At 45.5% G+C, this 22,020-nt stretch overlaps 1 protein-coding gene across 2 annotated transcripts; it reads left to right on the top strand.

The window, feature by feature from the left end:
* Positions 1-21,729, top strand: tango6 (transport and golgi organization 6 homolog (Drosophila)). 2 transcript variants are annotated; one of them, XM_010884146.4, is made up of 18 exons: positions 1-566; positions 858-988; positions 1,778-1,894; positions 2,010-2,166; positions 2,287-2,393; positions 2,514-2,676; positions 7,987-8,054; positions 8,132-8,244; positions 8,410-8,586; positions 8,843-8,969; positions 9,102-9,296; positions 10,448-10,588; positions 10,690-11,352; positions 12,031-12,088; positions 12,309-12,458; positions 15,922-16,073; positions 16,901-17,014; positions 21,108-21,729. In XM_010884146.4, exons 1-18 carry the CDS (start codon positions 515-517, stop codon positions 21,282-21,284), a joined length of 2,862 nt encoding a protein of 953 aa, XP_010882448.2. In that variant the 5' UTR covers positions 1-514; the 3' UTR covers positions 21,285-21,729. The 2 variants fall into 2 exon arrangements, with proteins under 2 accessions (XP_010882448.2, XP_010882447.2); XM_010884145.4 differs by having other exon boundaries at positions 858-1,516.
* Positions 21,730-22,020: the final 291 nt, after the last annotated feature.

The raw sequence follows: 22,020 nt of genomic DNA, 5'->3' as shown, positions 1-22,020 counted from the left end.
TGTTTTTCAACGGCATGGATACATATGGATAACAAGATTTTGATAACTAAACCAAGATAGCACATAAGCTGTCGTTTCCAAAGTAATGCTTGTAAAGCCAAATGGAAAGAATTTAGAAAAGTATGTAGGCAGAACCATGGACGAGCTAGCGAGATCCTGTTGGAGATTATTGGCGCGTTCTAGTATGTTTCTGTAAGGAAACGACGGGAACTGCCTACTCTGTGTATATGTGCATTAACTATTCGTCACGATAAAGCCTATATATACTCTAAACATAATTGAACCTGTTTATAACATATTTTACATATTCGGGGGGGAAAACGTGATTGAAATCAGATTTAATCAGTTTAATCGATGACATTCGGCCAGACTACCACCAGCGACCACTGCTTGGGGTTCCTTTCTGTTTCGAGAGGATACGACGAACTAAGGCTTCAGTTTTACATATCCGGTTAGCTATCTGGCTCAAAGTCTCGGTAGGGTTAACTCTGCCAAAGTAGTAGAACACATAAACATGACTTCAGCCATACTATCTGCATTGGGTGTCCTTACTAAGCCTCTCGGAGGTAAGTAACCATTTAATGTGATTTTTGCATTCTGCTTGCTAGTTAGTTAGCAGTATTTACCGGGAGATGTTCATCATCAAATTAGCAAGCTAGACAGTAGATTCACAACAAATATTCAGTGAAATCAACAAATATTTTATTTTATAAATTTAATAAGGAAAATAATTGTGCTATTGAAATCTAGTAAAATTAGCTATTGTAGCTCAAAAATCTGTTTGGAGAAGTTACACTCAATTATAAGTCCTATCCTCTTTATAATTGAGTGTTGACTGACCCTCTGTGGCCCTACAGAGGCCATGGTGTGTGGTGCCGAACACACTGAACAGGGGGCACTAATGGCAGCACTCCAAGCCAACCAGGCCCTGCTGGAGGACCTTCTACAGGAGAGGAATCTGGAGGAGGTGTGCTGTCTACGGGAGCAGGTGAGGGCAGCAGCTTCCTGGGTCTGTGGCATGACGGAGGACGTCACATGGAACTTCATTCAAGAATGCTTGCTCATGCTGCTCAGCCTGGCCCGACATCTTACACTCCAGCTGGAGGCCTTCAGAAACAAAGACGCGAGTTGTGCTACAGGCAGACTGCGGACATCTGAGATGGCCCCTCCTTTGCCTCCCGACGTGCTGAGCGTGGCCCAACAGAAAATACTTGGCGCCGCTCTACAGTTTGTTGTTTCTTTGGGCCTTTGCCCCTACCTGGCCCAAGGGGTTGGGGTGCCTCTGGGGCGCAGGTCGATGTTCGGGACAACAGTGAAGGGGTTGGTGCGTCGTGATGTGGCCCCTGTCCCAGAGCGCCGTCTCCTGACCACCGCCAGTGTTCTGCTGGAGCTGTCTGAGTTGTCATCCCTGGCCACCATGGTCTATACTCGCCACCTGGGTGACATCATGGCAGCTTTATGCCAGCTAGGGTACAGTCCATGCCACACTGAGAAAGGAAAAGCTAAGGAGGGGACGGTAAATTCACTGTTGTTTTCGTCATGACGTTAAACATCGTCAGTGTTATTATTCCTGTATTTCTTGGTTACGGATAAGAGTCACTTGGCTCAGCAAAATTAAATGGAAACAAACAATTTTGAATTGGCCAGCCCATTTGATGTCAGATTAGCAACTTATTATTGATCATAGTGATTGTCATGTGACTCCCAGAACAAGTCTTAAGGAGCCAGCGGGTCACCTGGTTATGAATTGTTCATAAATGCATATGATCGCTCTTAGGATGTCAGCAATGAGGAACGAATGAACTGCAGGGTGGCCCTTCAAAGTCTCCTGGGAAAGGTTTACCAGCCCATCGTCATCAAAGAGCTTCTCTTTCTCCAAGGAGGTTCCAAACAGGTAGTGAACAACTATCTAACAATGTGTTTTCCCTTGTGGACAGAATATTTGGTACTGTGTCTGTTCTACTTTGGTATGATCTTAGAGTCTACATGCCATGCCTCTGTCTTTCCAGGCCCCCCCAGGCCCTGGTGCTGGTGGTGGCAGTAGTACCCCTCTGAGCCAGGCTCCCCCGTGGCTGAGGCGTCTGTGTGGGCAGCTGCTGTCTGAAAGGCTAATGCAGCCCAGTGGAGTCCAGTCTGTGGTGAGGGCTGTTCTGGAGGTGGGCGTAGGTGAGCCCAACTGGAGTCGTGGCAGGAAGCCATGAGAAGGAAGAGGCAGAGAAACATCTCGACCAAACTCTTAAGTGTCACCTTTGCCTGTTTGTTATACTGCTGTCCCTCTGTTTGTAGGAGGAGAGTCTGACTGGCGGAAATGTGACGGTGTAGCCAGGATCCTGGCTGCCTGCCCTCAGCAGTCTCTCTCTCCAGACAGCTACTACAACCAGGTTTGCCCCCAGGTAAACCTGTCAGGTCTTTAAGATTTATAGGTATCTAATGAGATGTAGATACCAGTATGATAGCGCCTGGGTTTACATTTCAGAATCAGTCGGGTGATAATATTCTCTTATAACGGTCAGATTCTGGAGCTCCTGCACTTCAGGGACAAGCTGACCGCTCAGCAGTTCCAGCGTGTGGCCACCAGGGCGGCTCTCACCATTGTGCAGGATTGGCCCGAGTTTGCCCCGCAGTACCTGCTCAACCCTCTCTTCCGCTCCTTACGCCGCTGCAGGCAGGTGACAGGTCAGTCCAAGCTGTGATAAAACAAAATAAACTTTTGTAACTGCGAAATGAGCATCACTTGCAGACTGATTTTCACTGATCAGCTGTATTGTTTATCAAAACCATATGCTCTGTGCATGAGATACTGACACTGCTGTGGAACTAGACTCAGCTGGCTTTTAATTGGAGACTGTGAGGGATTTGCATGTGTTTGTGTGTAAATTGTGGTGTTGCTTAAAGAGCACACCATATAGTTTGGTTAATTGAATGTACTGTACCAGTTCAGTTAAAATGAATGTGTCCAGGCCTGCACTTGTAGGTCTTCCACTGCTGTTAACAGGCCTGTGTGCTGGTTGCTTGGACAGAAGACAGACAGCACAGTGGTGTATCTTCAAAAGGCTCCTTACTCACTAGCCCAAGTAGGCCTTTGAATTAAATTAAATAATTTGTTGGCAAATAATTATAATTCTATTTACTTGTTAATGAAACACAGGACAATTGCCCATAGCATCTCTTGTGCTGTATTGTGTACAGTAACCCCCCTGGAAAGTAAAAGGAACACATTTTTAGTAATGCATTTGACCATGTGGATATGTAAACTTCACATCAACTTTATTGATACACGAAGGTAACCTAATTTAACAAATGATACTGAACGATTATACTTGAAAATTGTACCAGAGAACCAAATGTTCTCTGTTTGTAGATGATCTGTTAGCAAGTGGAATGGTGTACTTTAATTTGCTTTGATATGGCTTTCTTACCCCTCAGGGTCATAGGCCTCAATTATCTTTCTTCTTAGGGCCTTGGATAAGGTTTTTGATCTTGTCATTATGTGTTATCACACACACATGGTTAAGACCAAACCAGACCAACTGTCAAATTTATATGGAAGGACCGTCCCATGTTACTCTCTAAGGATTTTCTAATCATTTGCACCTAATCATGTGCCTCTGAATCCAATTTTAGCCATTATCTGTGATGGTAAAGTTAGGGGTGTACTAACCTTTTCTGCGTAAGTACATTTTTATTATTTAAATTGCTTTGAAACTCATTTTGTAAAATTGGATTAGCTTTATCAATGAATATGGTTGGAATTTAGCTCTCAATTAGATTTCAATATGTCCAATATGTATATGTATAAAAAAGACAACTTTCCATGGGGTGTGACGTGGTTGTAAATTATGAATAATCTATTCAGGAAACCAATATAATCTGTTTATGATATTTTATTACCAGATTGCAGGTAATAGAACAGGTGTTACAAAGTGTACAGCAAGGCATGATATCAGTGTATTATAACGAAATACAGTTTATCTATTTTGTAAATCAACCTCTCTCCATACCATTTAGCTAGACAACCTCTGCATTCCAGAGATGTCCCAGCCAGGGCATGACCCTTGCATGCCTGGCTCGTCAAGATACATCCTCTCAAAAAATTTGATTAACTAATGTAATTGGACATATTAACACGATCGTAAATACCATTTTAATACTTTGTCGAGAGTCCTTTGCAGGCAATGACTGCTTGAAGTCTGGAACGCATGGACCAAATGCTGGGTTTCCTCTTTTGTGACGCTTTGCCAGGGCATTACTGCAGCCGTCTTCAGTTGTTTGTGGGTCTTTCTGCCTTAAGTTTTGTCTTCTGCAAGTGAAATGCATGCTCGATTGGGTTGAGATCAGGTGATTGACTCGGCCATTGCAGAATATTCCACTTCTTTGGCTTAAAAAACTTTCGCAGTATATTTTGGGTCATTGTCCATCTGTAGAGTGAAGCGTCATCCAATTAACTTCACTGAATTTGGCTGAATCTGAGGAGACAATATATCCCTATACACATCAGAATTAATCCGGCTGCTTCTGTCTTATGTCACATCATCAATAAACACTAGTGACCCAGTGCCTTTGGAAGACATGCATGCCCATGCCATCACACTGCCTCCACTGTGTTTTACAGATGATGTGGTATGCTTTGGATCATGAGCCCTTCCACACCTTCTCCATACTTTTTTCTTTCCATCATTCTGGTACAGGTTGGTCTTGGTTTAATTTATCCAAAGAATGCTGTTCCAGATCTGGGCTGGCTTTTTTAGATGTTTTTTTATCAGAATCTGGCCTTTCTATTCTTAATGCTTATGTATGGTTTGCACCTTGTGGTGAACCCTCTGTATTTGCTCTTGTGAAGTCTTCTCTTTATGGTAGACTTGGATAATGGTATGCCCACCTCCTGGAGTGTTCTTCACTTGGCTGGATGTTGTCAAGGGGCTTTTCTTTACTAAGGAAAATATCCTACGATCATCCACCACTGTTGTCTGCCATGGATGTTCAGGCCTTTTTGTGCTACAGAGCTCACCAGTGCGTTCTTTTTTTCTCAGAATGTACCAAACTGTTGATTTGGCTACTGCTAATGTTCCTGCTATCTCTCAGAATTTTTTGCAGCTAAGGATGGCCTGTTTCACTTGCACTGAAAGCTCCTTTGACCGATGTTATTGGTTCACAGCAACAGCTTCCAAATGTGAATGCCACACCTGGTATCAACTCCAGACCTTTTACCTGCTTAATTGAAGAAGAAATGACAAACTGTTAAGTGGACAATTAACTCAAAAACAGCTTTTGGTCCCTTGAAAAAGAGGGGGCTACATATTAAAGAGATTCCTAAACCCTTTCTCCAAATATTTTGGTAAATATATTGACCGAAGACAAAATAACAAAACTTGTGTCAATGTCCAATTATTTCCGGACCTAACTGTAATACATAATGTCACATATTACTGCAGTTTGACTTTTGTTCTGTATGGGACTATTATTGAGGACCTTATGACATTTATTGAATATTGTTCCTGATAAATTGTATGAAACAGTGTCTGGAGTTTATTGAGCAGGTGTGAATACAGTGGGGAGAACAAGCACTTGATACACTGCCGATTTTGCAGGTTTTTCCCACTTACAAAGAATGTAGAAGTCTGTAATTTTTATCATAGGTACTCTTCAACTGAGTAACTGAATCTAAAACAAATCCAGAAAATCACATTGTATGATTTTTAAGTAATTCATTTTCATTTTATTGCATGACATAAGTATTAGATAAATCAGAAAAGCAGAACTTAATATATGGTACAGAAAACTTTGTTTGCAATTACAGAGATCATGTTTCCTGTAGTTCTTGACCAGGTTTGCACACACTGCAGCAGGGATTGTACACACTGCAGCCCACTCCTCCAAACAGACCTTCTCCAGATCCTTCAGGGTTCGGGGCTGTCGCTGTCACTTTCAGCTCCCTCCAAAGATTTCCTATTGGGTTCAGGTCTGGAGACTGGCTAGGCCACTTCTTACGGAGCCACTCCTTAGTTGCCCTGGCTGTGTGATTCGGGTCGTTGTCATGCTGGAAAACCCAGCCACGACTCATCTTCAATACTCTTACTGAGGGAAGGAGGTTGTACGGTGCAGTCGTCCTGTCCCCTCTGCAGAAAAGCATCCCCATGTTTCCACCTCCATGCTTCACGGTTGGGATGGTGTTCTTGGGGTTGTACTCATCCTTCTTTTTCCTACAAACACGGTGAGTGGAGTTTAGAACAAAAAGCTCTATTTTTGTCTCATCAGACCACATGACCTTCTCCCATTCCTCCTCTGGATCATCCAGATGGTCATTGGCAAACTTCAGACAGGCCTGGACATGCGCTGGCTTGAGCAGGGGGACCTTGCGGGCACTGCAGGATTTTAATCCATGACAGCGTAATGTGTTACTAATGGTTTTCTTTGAGACTGTGGTCCCAGCTCTCTTCAGGTCATTGACCAGGTCCTGCCGTGTAGTTCTGGGCTGATCCCTCACCTTCCTCATGATCATTGATGCCCCACGAGGTGAGATCTTGCATGGAGCCCCAGACTGAGGGAGATTGACCGTCATCTTGAACTTCTTCCATTTTCTAATAATTGCACCAACAGTTGTTGCCTTCTCACCAAGCTGCTTGCCTATTGTCCAGTAGCCCATCCCAGCCTTGTGCAGGTCTACAATTTTATCCCTGATGTCCTTACACAGCTCTCTGGTCTTGGCCATTGTGGAGAGGTTGGAGTTTATTTGATTGTGTGGACAGGTGTCTTTTATACAGGTAACGAGTTCAAACAGGTGCAGTTAATACAGGTAATGAGAGGAGAACAGGAGGGCTTCTTAAAGAAAAACTAACAGGTCTGTGAGAGCCAGAATTCTTACTGGTTGGTAGGTGATCAAATACTTATGTCATGAAATAAAATGCAAATTAATTATAAAAATATCATACAATGTGATTTTCTGGATTTTTGTTTTAGATTCCCTCTCTCGCAGTTGAAGTGTACCTATCATTAAAATTACAGACCTCTACATGCTTTGTAAGTAGGAAACACTGCCGATTTTCCAGGTTATCCAATCTTTTCCAGACAATTGGGACTGAGCTTACAACTTCACCTGTCTGAACACCTACACTAAATCTGCGCTGGACAAACATGCACACACTCATACAATAAACACAGAGTTGTAGACAAAAGTATTGTCACCCTTGCTCTTTCTTCAAATAGCTCACAATATTCTCTGAAATGAAGTTGTAATTACCAATTCATTTGGTCGTCACACTGCTTTATTTCACCATTAATATTACAGAACCTTTGTTTTCAGCAAAGCAAACCCACAACATCACTGCAAATGGCAGTTGCATTCTTTGCCACAGTCTTCCATCAAGGTGTTTTTTGTGGCTACATCCAAGGAGGTTGGCTGTAGTGGCAAGGGCCTTACACTTCCTGATAACATTATGTACACTGGAAACAGGAACATGGTCTCTGGAGATTGACATTGTATCCTTATGATTTTCCTTGCTTGGCTATAATCCTCAGACAATTCTCAAATGTTCTTTAATTTCTCCATTCTCATTGTGGCAAACACAGGAATGGAAAACAGGAGTTTGAATCCTTTTCTGTATTGAAGTTAGTTTGAGTGATTTTCATATTACAGGCACCTGCAACTTACAACCGGTGAGTTCAGTTCTAAAGTAAAGGAGAATTGCCTACTTAAGTTATCTACTTTCAGAATGTGCCAATAACATTGGCCATTAGTATTTTTTTGTGTATTTTCTTGTTGTTGTCAATTCTTTAGTTGTTTTGGTTTTGTTCACCTTCAAACCAAAGAAATTGATGAAATGGGTTACCAAAATAATTTTGAATTTCAACAGTGGTCTCTAAGAAATGGTTCATTGTTTGAATGATGTGCTAGTTGGCCAATACTTCTGGCTACAACTGGATGTTCTGATATAACCCTGTGGAGGTCACTGTGGATGACTCTTGGGACTGAGTGTCTGTATTTTTTAGGGGAAGGTCAAACCCGGGGCACCGTGGAGGAATGGGAGCTGACACGCTGTGTGGAGGATGTGTTTAAGGTCAGTGGAACACTGAAGGCTAACTCAACCGTGTAATGGTCAAACCCAGAAAGATACTATGTCATCCTCTCACACAGATTTGTGTGGTGGGGAACAGCCCATCTGCTCCTCTGCTGAAGGCTCTGGGAGAAGTAATTCCTGTGCTCTTTGATCTGTACTGCTTCACCAAAAAGAATGCTTCCCACCTACGGTCAGTTTTCATGCTTTCTGAATCTGGCTATTTTTATATACAGGGTTTCTCCAGTCTGAACAAGTCCTGTTTGTACTTGTAACTTGAACAATATGACTATTGTTTCACCTTTCTCTTATTATGGATTGGCCTCAGCTTTAGGTGTTTTTTAACTGTGCTCCACAGCGCCCCCTGTCAAGAGGTCCTGCTCTGGTACATGGGAAACTCTGATCCTACTGTGGCCTTGTCAGTCATAAAGCAACTGTGTGCCCTTGATGGAGTGGAATCCGGGGTGTCCTCTGGCTTCCACTTCACCCCTGGCAGCGAGGGAGGGGCGCAGCTCACCCCCTCCGAGTCAATTAGGTGACTGGCATTCACCTTCCTTCCCATGATGTTTCCCAATCCTAGGAAAAACTAAATGTTAGTAATACCTCTTCCTTGGGGTGTTATTTCTGATCTGATATTACTGGAATGAATGCAATTCAGTCGAATCTTCAAATGTACGTTTTGGATCACTGATTACTCAAAAGACCGTAGGAAGGTAAAACCTTTGAGAAAAGACAGTCATGCCCCTAATCCCTCCCTCCACATGTTTGTCTCCTCTCACCCCATGTCTCAGTGATGAGGACGATGCTCTGTATGAGAAGGTGGCTGGGGAGCAGTGGAGGGTGGAGTGTCTGGCCCAGCTCTTGGCAGAGATGAAGGACAGTGACCTGCCTGGAGACTTCTTCCTCGAGCTACTGCGGGTAACTACTGCACCAGACACACACACTCACACAGAGGCATCCAATGGCTTTGGCCAGAAGTCTTTATTGCCCTGTTGTTTGCCTCGATAGAGTTGGTTGGTCTGTAACTATGGATGCTTGTATCCCTGCCAGGAACTGACTTGCTGGGCGAAGGAGGAGGACGAGGAAGAGGATGACGTGTGTCAGCCATCCATGACACTACTGCAGCTAGAACAGCATCTGTTTGGGAAAGTCAGTGGGCGGGGTCAGAAGCTAGCTCTACTGCAGGTGCTAGCTGTCATGTGTGAAGGTCTTCCCCACACGCTACTGCTTCATAAGCCCACCCAGGTAACTCCACCCTACCCCTAAACTGACCCAGGTAACACCACCCTACCCCTAAACTGACCCAGGTAACTCCACCCTACCCCTAAACTGACCCAGGTAACTCCACCCTACCCCTAAACTGACCCAGGTAACTCCACCCTACCCCTAAACTGACCCAGGTAACTCCACCCTACCCCTAAACTGACCCCGGTAACTCCACCCTACCCCTAAACTGACCCAGGTAACTCCACCCTACCCCTAAACTGACCCAGGTAACTCCACCCTACCCCTAAACTGACCCCGGTAACTCCACCCTACCCCTAAACTGACCCCGGTAACTCCACCCTACCCCTAAACTGACCCCGGTAACTCCACCCTACCCCTAAACTGACCCCGGTAACTCCACCCTACCCCTAAACTGACCCAGGTAACTCCACCCTACCCCTAAACTGACCCAGGTAACTCCACCCTACCCCTAAACTGACCCAGGTAACTCCACCCTACCCCTAAACTGACCCAGGTAACTCCACCCTACCCCTAAACTGACCCCGGTAACTCCACCCTACCCCTAAACTGACCCCGGTAACTCCACTCCACTCCATTACTAGACTCTTTTTCAATTTTGGGTCATGAGAAATGCCAATAGTTGATTGACTTTTCCTATAGTTTTAGTTTTTCAGTGCCTGCCTATTTTTATCCACCAACTTTAGTGTACCATAATGTATGCTCTTACCTCAGTGTTCACCATCTCTTCACTTGTAGTTTTCTGGTGATCTTTTATCAAACTCTGTCTTTGTGAGTCTGTCCTCTCCTGTAGCATGAGTTCTTTATAGAACACTGGCCCTTATTAAGGAATGAGGACACGTTGAGTAATGCTTTAAGAGTTCTAAGAATAGCCAAGTCTCCCCACGATTAAAGACAGAGAGTTAAATCACATGGTGCCATTTTGAGGAAAACCATTCAGTCATAGATTAGGAAACTTCGCTGATAAACTGGCTTCAGTTCGGGGATGGAGAGTATTAATAGGCATCTTATCTTGACAGCCTTCTGCCTGGTTTTTTATGGTGAGCACTTTTTAAAACCTTTTCACCATAAAAGGGTGTCAGGATGAAGTTAGTAGATGTGGCATATAAGCTAGCGGTAGTCTCGACTCTCCTGTGTTTGTCTTTCCCCAGGTGGTGGAGTTCATCAGAGCCATGCTCCAGAGGGCCTGTGTGGGTCTGGACCAGGTCCCAGCTGTTCAGGGTCCAGTGGACACCCAGACACTCAGCATGGGAATGGGCCTGGTGGCCACCCTGCTCTCAGGACCTTCCCCGGTACAGCTTTCACTGGACCTTACAGATGTTGCTGATAGTAGTGCACGTGGTCATCCTGTATGAGGTGGGCTTTAATTATTCTGTCTGTCTCCTCATCGCAGCTCGGAGCACAGGACTATTCTGCCATGTCCAGGCTTCTCCCGCCCCTGCAGGAGATCTCCCAGAGACACCCTGAGGCGGCCATCCAGGAGCTGGCCTCAGACCTGCGCGCTGCCATCGCCACACACGGGTCCTACCGCCCAGAAAGCGTGTCGCGAGCCGCTACTTACCCGAGCCCCGAAACGCTCCATAACGTGCCCTGTAAGAAACAACCCAAAACCCAGAGTCCCCAAATGGCACACCACGCCCAAACTGGCCTTCAGTTACCCGCCTCTCATAGCAGCAGCGGCACACTCCCTCCTCCGACGCCTAACCCCCCCGCCCCCATCCAGACCCGCCTCCCTTCCCTTAGAACACGGGGCAGTTCTGCTGATGGGACCGCAGAGCCTGAAATAACACGCAGATCTCAGAAGGGAACCCCCCCGCCGGGCCAGGTTGTCGCTGGGACTACGGCAGGGGGGTCTGGTCCGTGTGGGGGGCAGCCTGGAGGTAGGGGGGGCAGCAGTCACCCCCCTGGCGGCGCCACCAGGGGGACCTTCTCAGACTGCCTCCTGGAGGCCTGTGATCCTGACGTCCCCACCAGAGCGGTCGCCCTCAGGACCCTGACCCGGGCCATACGGGACGGAGACAGGGACGCACTTCAGAACCAGGAGAGAGTCCTCATGGTGAGGAGTGCTTGAGGACCAGTCGATGTTGCTTCTAAAATCCAACTTAGTGGGATGACTGAATCAACCGGGGGTGGGGGCACAGTGTAGGAATGAGCTTTAATGAATTCCCTCTGATAAAGTGGTATCAGTCTATTCTTTTCCCCCGGCCCCCCCGGGGTTTCCGTGTCCCCTGAGAGCGGTCTTCCTCTAATACCGTAGCCTTGAAGATTCTCTTCTCCTGGGCCTCTCGCCTGGCCTGGAGGCACAGACTGTAGCAGGAGGGAGTACCAGTGTCTGTTCTTGGGTGGAGAGGATGTTTAATAGATGAGGGGAGTTGATCAGAGACCGTGGGTGTTGCGTTGTGGTCTGTGGGGACTTGTTAATCTGTCTGAGGAGCGGCGAGGTAGAGGGGACTTGACTATAAGACTCGATCTGGGTCTCATTTAGTATTCTGGGTAATGAGCACCACTTGTGAGTGAACCCTCCACGTCCCATCTAAGCCTAGGGGGTCCAGTCAAGTGGATTCTCTTTCATCTGCCTTCCTATCACAGCTGTCTTTGTGTCTGGGTGGTTCTGGTACAAATTGTAAGCACGGCGGGAAACATTGTCTAGCAAAATTTAAATGTTAATAGGATTTTAGACGGTGAAGTTAAGCAGCTGTTGGTTAACGTGCGCTCTGATGGTTCTGTCTTTCAGCTCTTCTTGGAGAATCTGGAGCACGAGGACTCATTTGTGTATCTGTCAGCCATTCAAGGTAGGATGTCAGAAAGCCCTTGGTCTTTACGGTCATTCGGTGGTTTGCTGTTAACCTTTGATTGCTGCCTTTTTCCCCCCGGTCGGAACAAGTATGGCTGAGCCACGACTTGTATCTCACCTCATTTGTCCTTGAAATGGTCCTCTCGAAACGTAACTGATGCGGGACCTGGTATCTTTGCTTCTCGTTGTCCCACTCTCTGTGTGCCTGTCCTCTGCAGGCCTGGCACTGCTGGCCGATTCCTTCCCTGAGAGGATCTTGCAGCGGCTTCAGATCGAGTACCAAAGTGGCCCGCCCCCCCAGAAGGAGAGGTCCTTGGAAACCCGGCTGAAGGTGGGAGAGGTGCTGATGAGAGCTAGCAGGGCTTTGGGTGAGTGGACTGAGAACCAGCTGACCTACTTCACAACCACACTGCTTGGGAGAGGCTCCAGCTATTCATGATGCGTCGAAATGTAGAGGGAAGATTGTCTTCTGGCTTTAGATTTGACCACACAGAGGAGACGCCTGCTGCTAACCTCAATGACCAGTCTCCTAGACAGATTCACAAGTTGTTTTGTGAAGGACATGTTTTTGTGTGTATGAATGTGAAAATGCCTGCTATGTTAGTGTCCATTTTAATTATGTGTTCATGCTGGTCTGTGTAAAGTGTGTACCAGGCCTGATTATAAGTCCCAAAACACAGTACGTGCTTGTTCTACGCTCAGAGGTCTGCTTGGAAGGGACTGTATTGAAACCGATCTCTGATAGAATTCACTGTTTCTTTTTTCTAACTCCCTGGTTTTGTCTGCCAGATCTTGTTGGTAGCCTTTCTCTGGGACAAGTGAGGGGTTATTCGCCACCCCCCCCCTTTTCCCGTCTTGGATATAAAAGGCATCCAGACAAACCCCCGGCGGTCTCTCCTTGGCCCTGCCCGGTTAGGCTCACAGAACTACATCACAGCTGGTCCAATTCGATCCACGTCTCTCCTTTGGATCACTCTCTCTTTGTAATGCCTGTGGGAGCCACGCCCACTTCTTCTCTGAAGCATTGTGATCAGACCAAAATATCGCCCCATCCTGTCTGCATCCCACCTGTGTTCCAGCCTCAAACAGTGAATTACTGGCGTTTTTCATTTTTGAGCCTCATCACCATCCGTTTGAAATGCTCAACCTGAGCCGGTGTAATTTTTTTGCATACTTTTTTACATTTAGCAATAGAATAGGCATTAATATTGTGAATCGCGTTTACTTGCCACTTATCTTTGAATTCTGCCTGACAGCGTGTTTGTATGCATACGTTCATATACATGATTCGCTATTCCTAGTTTTCGGAAATTGGAAATGTCTCTGCAGCGAACAAGAAAGGCCAGAGGTGCCTCCCTTTTGATCCTCTTTTTAATCCACCTGCGTGTTGTGTGTCAGTAAATTTTCAGGAAGGACCCTAGTCCATAAAATAATGTTAGACAACAGACTAGATCAACTTTAGCACTGAGCTTGTAGCATGGAAGTATCATTATTTTATGTTCATGCTAGTCAAAGCTTTAAATTTGTATCCAGTTATGTTTCCACCAAAACATTCTAATAACTCAGTGGATCTCAACCTTTTTTGGGCCATTGTCCCCTATCCATTAACCAGGTCCCTTACCGCCCCCATCAAATAAGATTTAGGCTAATTGCCCTGAATAATAAAAAAACACATTATTGAATGACAAGCATAGATTTATTAGTTTTCCAGGGAAACAAACAGCAGCCAATAAGAGACAGCTAGCAATTTAACATTCAAATCTTAATTAAACCACAGCCAATCAGAAATGCCAAACAATAATCATTCTTGTGAATTGTTCCAATGGAAAACAAGCTGGCACAAGGATTAACTTTCAAAAGAAATAAGTTAAAAACCTTTGAATGTTAGTGAGAGCCCTGCGCCTGGTTGTATTGCAGTCATGTCAACAAAGCCACTTGTATTGATTAGTGTTTTAATGTGCGTCTGGATGCTAAGTTGCTTTCAGGGGAAGTCCAACAGTGGAATATCCCTCTGGTAAATGTGTAACAACTGTGATAACAATCCTTTCACGGTGTATCTTTCAGAGAAATGAATGCTTTTAAGAGAAATAAATGATATTTTACACAGTAAACGCCATGTGCGTGAAACTTTATAGATGATACTCTGACGTCCCGTTTCTGTGAAGGCAGCATGGAGCTGCGACACAAAGCTGACAAACACTGAAGAGAAACAGAGTTACGATATGCCGTCTCGTCCAGGTGTAAACTGCCAGGTTTTAATGCTGCAGACCACAGTATTTTGCAAGACGTTGAAACTTTAAACTTGTATTGTTGTTAATCTTCGGTTTAAACTCGCTTTAAAACAAAAGCCCCCCAAGTGCATCTCAACTCCCCCCCTTTCCAAAACATTGCTTCCGGCGCCCCCCGTCGTCCTCTGAACGCCCCCTGGTGGGCGATATCACCCCGGGTGAGAAACACTGTAATATCTGAACTTACAAACAGCTTTCATGTTGTGCATGGATTACAGAACTCTCCATGTTGACCACCATATGCCTTTGACTGTCATTCAGGTATCCAACTATGCATTTGGACCCCCATTTAAATTACTTATGGAATCATTTAATAATGAAACGAGTATTTGAATGTGGCTATCCGTCAGGAAAGCTACCTTGTGCAGGTTAAAGGACAATGCCTTGAAAAGCGTAGGTGTGATTCAGGGTTGGATCAAATGCCTGGAAGATAAGAGGGGCTGATGTGTTTTAAATAATAGCCTAATTATAGCATTTGTAGGAGATAGTAGAACTATGGGCTCAGAAACCAGCAACCTGGATGCGGCAGTGAGTCAAAAACAGACGGTGATAGATGGACTTGTACTTGCCGGCTTGCCCAGAAACCTAAACAGTCACTCACAGACGCACACCTGTTCTCTCTTTCATTAAGCCAAGTATAGCCTGGGAACGGCCAGCTAAACTGAACTGCTGGTTTATCTGGAGGGGACATGGTGGAGGCCAGGCCAAGCCAGGGTGAATGATCGCTGTCATGGTGGGCCAGACTCAGCTGTAGGGACCCCGGCCCAGTTCACCCATCTGGGTCTTGCTGGGGAAGCCAGTGACCTGGACAACTACATTGCTCTTTTCTCTTTCTCTTTCTCTCTCTCTTTCTCTCTCTCTTTCTCTCTCTCTTTCTCTCTCCCTCCCGTAAAATAGAGCAGGTAAAGCTCTGTCAGAGGTCTGTTTCAGTAAGTCCGATATACCCTTACAGGGATAAAGCACAGTGCTTTCTCGAGTGAAGCTCCTTTGCAGATTTAGCAAAGGCCTTTGCAAAAACTCACAAGTCAAGATTAAAACAATCAGGTGGAGCTCACTTCACCTGAGGTGCCTGGGAGGACAAACCGCATAAGTCTGGAAGTTTCCTTAACTTTGTCAGCGGCTCTTTCTCTCTCTCTCTTTCTCTTTCTCTCTTTCTCTCTTTCTCCTTTCCCTTTCTCTTTCTCTTTCCCTTTCCCTTTCCCTTTCCCTCCCGTAAAATAGAGCAGGTAAAGCTCTGTCAGAGGTCTGTTTCAGTAAGTCCGATATACCCTTACAGGGATAAAGCACAGTGCTTTCTCTAGTGAAGCTCCTTTGCAGATTTAGCAAAGGCCTTTGCAAAAAGTCAAGATTAAAACAATCAGGTGGAGCTCACTTCACCTGAGGTGCCTGGGAGGACAAACCGCATAAGTCTGGAAGTTTCCTTAACTTTGTCAGCGGCCTGAGCTTAGTTTTGTTAGTACCATCCGCAGCCTAATGTTAGTTCTGCCCACAGATAATTATTCATGCTAAAACAAACCTCATGCCCTCCCTTCCCGCGTTTCAGGTGACCTGGCACCTCACCACGGCCGCCCCCTCATCGGGGTTTTCCTGAGGGGGACGAGGGATGAGGACAGCAGCGTCCGTGCCAGCTGCCTGTCCAACCTGGGAGAGCTCTGCCAGAGACTCAACTATGCTCTGGGGCCCTGGACACAGGAGGTGAGGGGCAAACGCCAGTAAACAGTTCGGTAACACTTAAAAAAACCTGTTAATCATCTTTCACTTCGTCCACCCACTCATTACACTGGGACATAATCACTAGCTGTCTTATGATCTGGGACTGGGTCCAGGTGTCTGCCGGCCCAGATCCACCGTTGTCTGGTCCGTTTGGAGCAGGTCAGGTCAGGGAACAGCAGGTGTTTGATCACAGGTCACTTTCTTCAGAAGGAAAGAACCGTGGCTGTCTTGTCCAACTAGCAAGGTCTCATGACAGATTTCTCCCATCCCTCCTGTATTGTTTGCTGAAGTATCCTCTCCTATAGAGTCGTCGTCCCCCCCGCCCCCCCGAAGTGCTGAGATCAAGCTATTCATCGACGGGGGGCAGTATTAGGGGGAGGGGCCAAGCCAGGATCACTTCACTGAAACGCATGTCCGCTTCAGGCAGTGTCTGAATGTGTGCGCGTGTCTGTCAAAGCAGCCTGCAGTGGTCAGGGCCTTAAATAAATCCGCTGTGAGGCCGGGGGGGGGCGGTCAGCAGGGACTGTTCACCCGAGACAGCTTCATGAATAAGCATCTCTGTCAGGCTGAGTAACAGGGATGCTTATTCATGAGAATCATGGCCGTCTGCTGTCGCTTAATCCCTCACAGTTCATCGCAGCCTGCTGTGCGTGCGTGCGTGCTTGCCTGCGTGCGCGCACATGTGCCCTTCTGACCAAATGTCACATCGGCCCCTTTGCGCTACCGGCACCCACAGTACTGCAGGCCTTGTCAAGTGCTCCGCTCCTCGTTTCAGCCTCTTCTGTCTCTGTGTGTGTGTTCGTCCTCAGTTAAGCACATGTCTGACTGCTCTGATAAGGAGCGAGAAGGAGGCGGAGGTGCGGCGAGCTGCTGTCCATGTTATCGTCCTGCTGCTCCGGGGCCTGAGCGACAGAGCCACCCAGGTACAGTACTGGACCTGTTCACGGCCACAGACACACAGGCACACACAGACACACTTTTGCTGAACCAATGTGAAGCTATAAATTGTCCTCTTCCATGATGTAATGTAGTCGGCATGTTAGTGAGTGGGGACGTTCACTGTGTTTTACATGTGGAATCCAGCTGGACTGGACAAATGAGAAGATCTGTAATTTCCTCCCCGATTTTGAAATGGCAGTCTGAGAAACACCTCAATGTTGAGCGGAGAACGGCTTTATTTAGACTTGGTTCAGGTTCTGTCATTCACTCGGCCTCCAATCCACACGCCACAGTTTAGAACAAGTACTAGCAGAGTACACTACTCCTCCCTGAATTCAACTATTATTATGTCACGTTCAGTTATCATTCCAGAGTTAATACCCAGACAGGATCTTTTCATTGTCAGTCCAGTATTGATTTGCCTCAGCCTTTCTGTGGGCTGCACTCCCTGACCCTGGACTGTCACTGGAGCAGCTCGATCTGGTGCAGGATGGTTTCTGCACCACTAATGGTTTCAGTGTAGTCAGGCCACCCTGGTGTAGGTTGGATGATGTTAAGTACGTTGTCTTGGTGACAGCCTGTGACACTGGGGCCCTCATTGGTGCCAGCCTGTGACACTGGGGCCCTCATTGGTGCCAGCCTGTGACACTGGGGCCCTCATTGGTGCCAGCCTGTGACACTGTGGCCCTCATTGGTGCCAGCCTGTGACACTGGGGCCCTCATTGGTGCCAGCCTGTGACACTGGGACCCTCATTTGTGATTTTCGTTGGTAGCTGACCAGCCTGGTTAATCTTGGTTGTTTAAACAAAGTTAATTGTCTGCCTATGTAAAGGCCACAATACAAAACTGACCATTAATAACAAGCAATCTTCCACAGTATGTGATTTGACTGACTGCTGTTAATTAGCCTGTAAACATCTTTAAATTGCCTCTCAAATCTGTACTTCTTCAGGGGTACATGCTGGTATTTTGTTGATATTGTTTGTTGCTTTAAGTATCTTGTAATAAATACAGTGGATATAAAAATCTACACACCCCTGTTAAAATGCCAGGTTTTTGTGATGTAAAAGAATGAGACAAAGATAGATTCATGTCAGAACATTTTCCACTTTTAATGTGAACTATAATGAGAACAATTCAATTTATAAACAAACTGAAAAATAAAAACCTTACAATAACCTGGTTGCATAAGTGAGCACACCCTCTTATAACTGGGGATGTGGCTGTGTTCAGAATTAACCAATCACATTCAAACTTATGTTAAATAGAAGTCATTACACACTTGCCATCCTTTAAAGTGACTCTGATTAATCACAAATGTGTTCAGCTGTTTTAATAGGATTTTCCTGACATTTTCTTAGTTGCATCTCAGAGCAAAAGCCATGGTCTGCAGCGAGCTTCCAAAGCATCAGAGGGATCTCATTGTTGAAAGATATCAGTCAGGAGAAGGGTACAAAATATTTTCCAAAGCATTATATATACCATGGAACACCGTGAAGACAGTCATCATCAAGTGCAGAAAATATGGCACAACAGAGACATTACCAAGAACTGGACGTCCCTCCAAAATTGATGAAAAGACCAGAAGAAAACTGGTCAGGGCGGCTTCAAAGAGGCCTACAGCAACATTAAAGGAACTGCAGGCATTTCTGGCAAGTACTGTCTGTGTACTACATGTGACAACAATCTCCCATATTCTTCATATGAATGGGGTAGGGTGTCAAGACGGAAGCCCAAAGGTTGCAAAAACAAACATCAAGTCTCCCAAAGCATGTGGGAAAATGTGTTATGGTCTGATGAAACCAAGGTTGAAGTTTTTGGCCATAATTCCAAAAGGTATGTTTGTTGCAAAAACAACACTGCACATCACCCAAAGACCACCATACCCACAGTGAAGCATGGTGGTGGCAGTATTATGCTTTGGGGCTATTTTTCTTCATCTGGAACCAGGGCCTTAGTCAGATGAAGAGCAAGTTCACCTTTCAGCACAACAACGACCCAAAGCACACATCCAAATCTACAAAAGCATGGCTTCACCAGAAGAAGATTAATGTTTTGGAATGGCCCAGCCAGAGCCCAGATCTGATTCCAATTGAACATCTGTGGGGAAATCTGAAGAGGGCTGTGCACAGGAGATGTCCTCGCAATCTGACAGATTTGGAGCGCTTTTGCAAAGAAGAGTGGGCAAATATTGCCACGTCAAGATGTGCCATGCTAATAGACTCCTACCCAAAAAGACTGAGTACTGTAATAAAATCAAAAGGTGCTTCAACAAAGTATTAGTTTAAGGGTGTGCACACTTATACAACCAGGTTATTGTCAGTTTTTTTCCCCCTCAAAGATTTCAATTTTTTTTTTTTTATTGAATTGTTCACATTATAGGTCACATTAAAGGTGGAAAAAGTTCTGACATTTATCTTTGTCTCATTCTTTTACATCACAAGAACCTGGCATTATAACAGGAGTGTGTAGACTTTTTATATCCACTGTAAATAAAATATGGGTGATTGATGATACAAATCAAGAAATATTGTACAATTGATGGCAACAAACAAAGTAATTTAAAATGTAATGTACATTCATGTTATAAAGGTCTCATCCTATCATTATTACATTTCTGTCAATTTTTGGCATTACGGTTTGTCCATGTTGCCCAGGTCAGCTGTTGGCCTATTCTAAACCTTTCCATGAAGCGTAGACTGTGTACAGTAACGGTGAACAGACGGTAACACTTTCTTTGAGAGCCCGAAACTCTTCTGTAGATGCTCTACTGATTTTCTAATGACTATTACTAACATTGGGAGTTTCACAAAGGGCCAGGCAAAATTGCCTTGCTCTGTCTTGGTGGGAGAACATGAAGAATGGTGATGCCACGCCATGGGGGCTCTTCTCCTGAGAGCTAACTGTTCCTGCTTGAGAGGAAAGTAGCTCCACTTGCAGGGAAGATTCATGCCCCATTCTTCCACTCCTTGAAGCCCATTGGGAATTGCTGCAATGAGACAAGACTGTAATCATGAATTGGGTACCACAGGACTTGGAGAAAAAGGGAGTACAATTGAGGGATAATGTGTGTTTCAGTGGGTGTCATTGGGTGTCATTGGATCCATAAACCAAAGAGGTCAAAAGTTCAGGAATGCCATTAACCGCATTCCTGTCTGGTCACGCCCCCAATGGGCACACTAAAATTAAGCATCACTGAAAATCATCTAGGTTAGTGTTGGAACCTTTTTTTGTGTCAGAATGTCCTGACCATTTCTGGTGCTCTACTTTTTTCAGGCTGCTGAAAACCTGCGTGAAATCACTAGGGATGTTCAACAGTGGAATCTTTTCAGAGCATGTTGGTTTGGAAGAACTATACCTCTAATCTTATAAATGTCTCTGTGTTCAATTGTGTGATTACAGATTACGGGCAGATTCTCACCAAGATCAGCAATGAGACTTAGTAAACAGAATCATGTTCATGACCTATACTTGTGCTGTTACAACCGTGTTATCTAAGGGAAGTCCGTGCTCATCTTGGATAACACGCTCTTTGTCCAGACACATAGTAAAACCGCTGAGTATAAAGCAAACTCCAATGGCCGTCTGACCCGCCCTAGACACGGATGTGCTGCCGCTAAAGGTCAACACAGTCTGGACAAAGGACCCGTTAAGGGACCCCTTGATTGATAGAACGTCCATTGTGTGACAGAGTTTTTAGGGAGCCCTGTTGGTTTTCTTGAAGAATGGGCCATGGTCTTTACGCTGGGGTTTCTCAGGCTCTTTCTCAGGCTCTTCCTCAGGTCTTGCGGTTAATTGCTGTAGTTGTGTGCAGCTGCTGCGGTCGTAATGACACGGAGTCCATGTGAAACGTCAGCTAGGTAGACTAGACATGACCTCAAACCTGGTGTTAGAGTAGGAACAGCTGACTGCTGAAAGCCTGTCTGCACCCAGGAGCACTGATCACCTACCATCACTGCGCTTATTATAGCCCTGGGAGATCCCTTCTGCTGTTTTCTGCACACACCCCTCTGATCTCCCCCCCCCACCCCCCTCCATCCCTGTTATGACCCTCCTGCTCCCTTTGTCTCTCCCCAGGTTCTGAGTGATGTTCTGCTGGACCTGTACCGGGCCCTGAAGTGGGTGGTACGCTCAGACACTGATGACGTCACAGTGCTACATGCTCAGCTCGCTCTGGAGGAGCTCCACGATGTAATGCAGAGGTTCATCTTCCCCAAACAGAAGCTAGAGAAGAAGATTGTGGTTTTACCCTGAGATTTCAGAAACCCAAACTTGCCGAACAGCACGCACACAACAAACCAGCCAGTGTCATGATAACTCTTTAGAAGCATCCAGAAGTGGGAGGTTGAGGTACTTTCAGACAAGGGCCATCATTCTACCTTGTAAAATAGTATTTATGCCTGAAGGTGAAAGGGCAGCAAACAATGAGAATCTTTTCTCCTCTGTTTATAATGGGGTCTGTTGACTTTCTCTCAGACTATACATTACTTTACTTTACATGTATTTCCCAGCAGCCATGCTGTCATAGTGACCAGAGGGGAAATGAAAGTATTTAATCACATTGACAGATCTGGGCCTATTGGTGAGGCACCAAAATCGTACCTGTATGTGCCTTCAAATCTTATAAACAGCATGTTATTTGACTTCAAAAGGATTGGCTAATAATGTATTTTCAAAATAAAAATTCCATTAAAGTGAACAGAAATGAGGAAAATTTTTTTTGTCTGGATAAGTTAATGCATGTTCTTTTGTTTGAGCAGTGTTATAATATTTTTTACATTGACCTCAGGCTATTGTAGTTGTTTTGAAGGCAGACCGGCCTGTAAAGTCCCGGCTGTAGATTGCTCTGGAGCAGGGACTCTGAGTCATAAGGGACTAACTACCATGAACTCACCAGCTCAGCATTTCTATATTCTAGCACTGGTCCCAGAGGGAGGGGAAGTCTTCACACAATGTAGACCTGTATTTGTGTGATAATACTGAAAGTTTT

The sequence above is a fragment of the Esox lucius genome, chromosome 19 (genome assembly GCF_011004845.1).
Source record: "Esox lucius isolate fEsoLuc1 chromosome 19, fEsoLuc1.pri, whole genome shotgun sequence".
Classification (NCBI taxonomy): Eukaryota; Metazoa; Chordata; class Actinopteri; order Esociformes; family Esocidae; genus Esox; species Esox lucius.
Note: the sequence above shows the minus strand (reverse complement) of the source record. Positions and strands in the feature narration are given on the sequence as shown.

Coding starts and splice junctions, on each gene's coding strand:
- tango6 (XM_010884145.4), top strand. CDS start 515: ATGACTTCAGCCATACTATCTGCATTGGGTGTCCTTACTAAGCCTCTC. Junction 567..857: donor CCTTACTAAGCCTCTCGGAG/GTAAGTAACCAT, acceptor GTGGCCCTACAG/AGGCCATGGTGTGTGGTGCC. Junction 8,055..8,131: donor GTGTGGAGGATGTGTTTAAG/GTCAGTGGAACA, acceptor CCTCTCACACAG/ATTTGTGTGGTGGGGAACAG.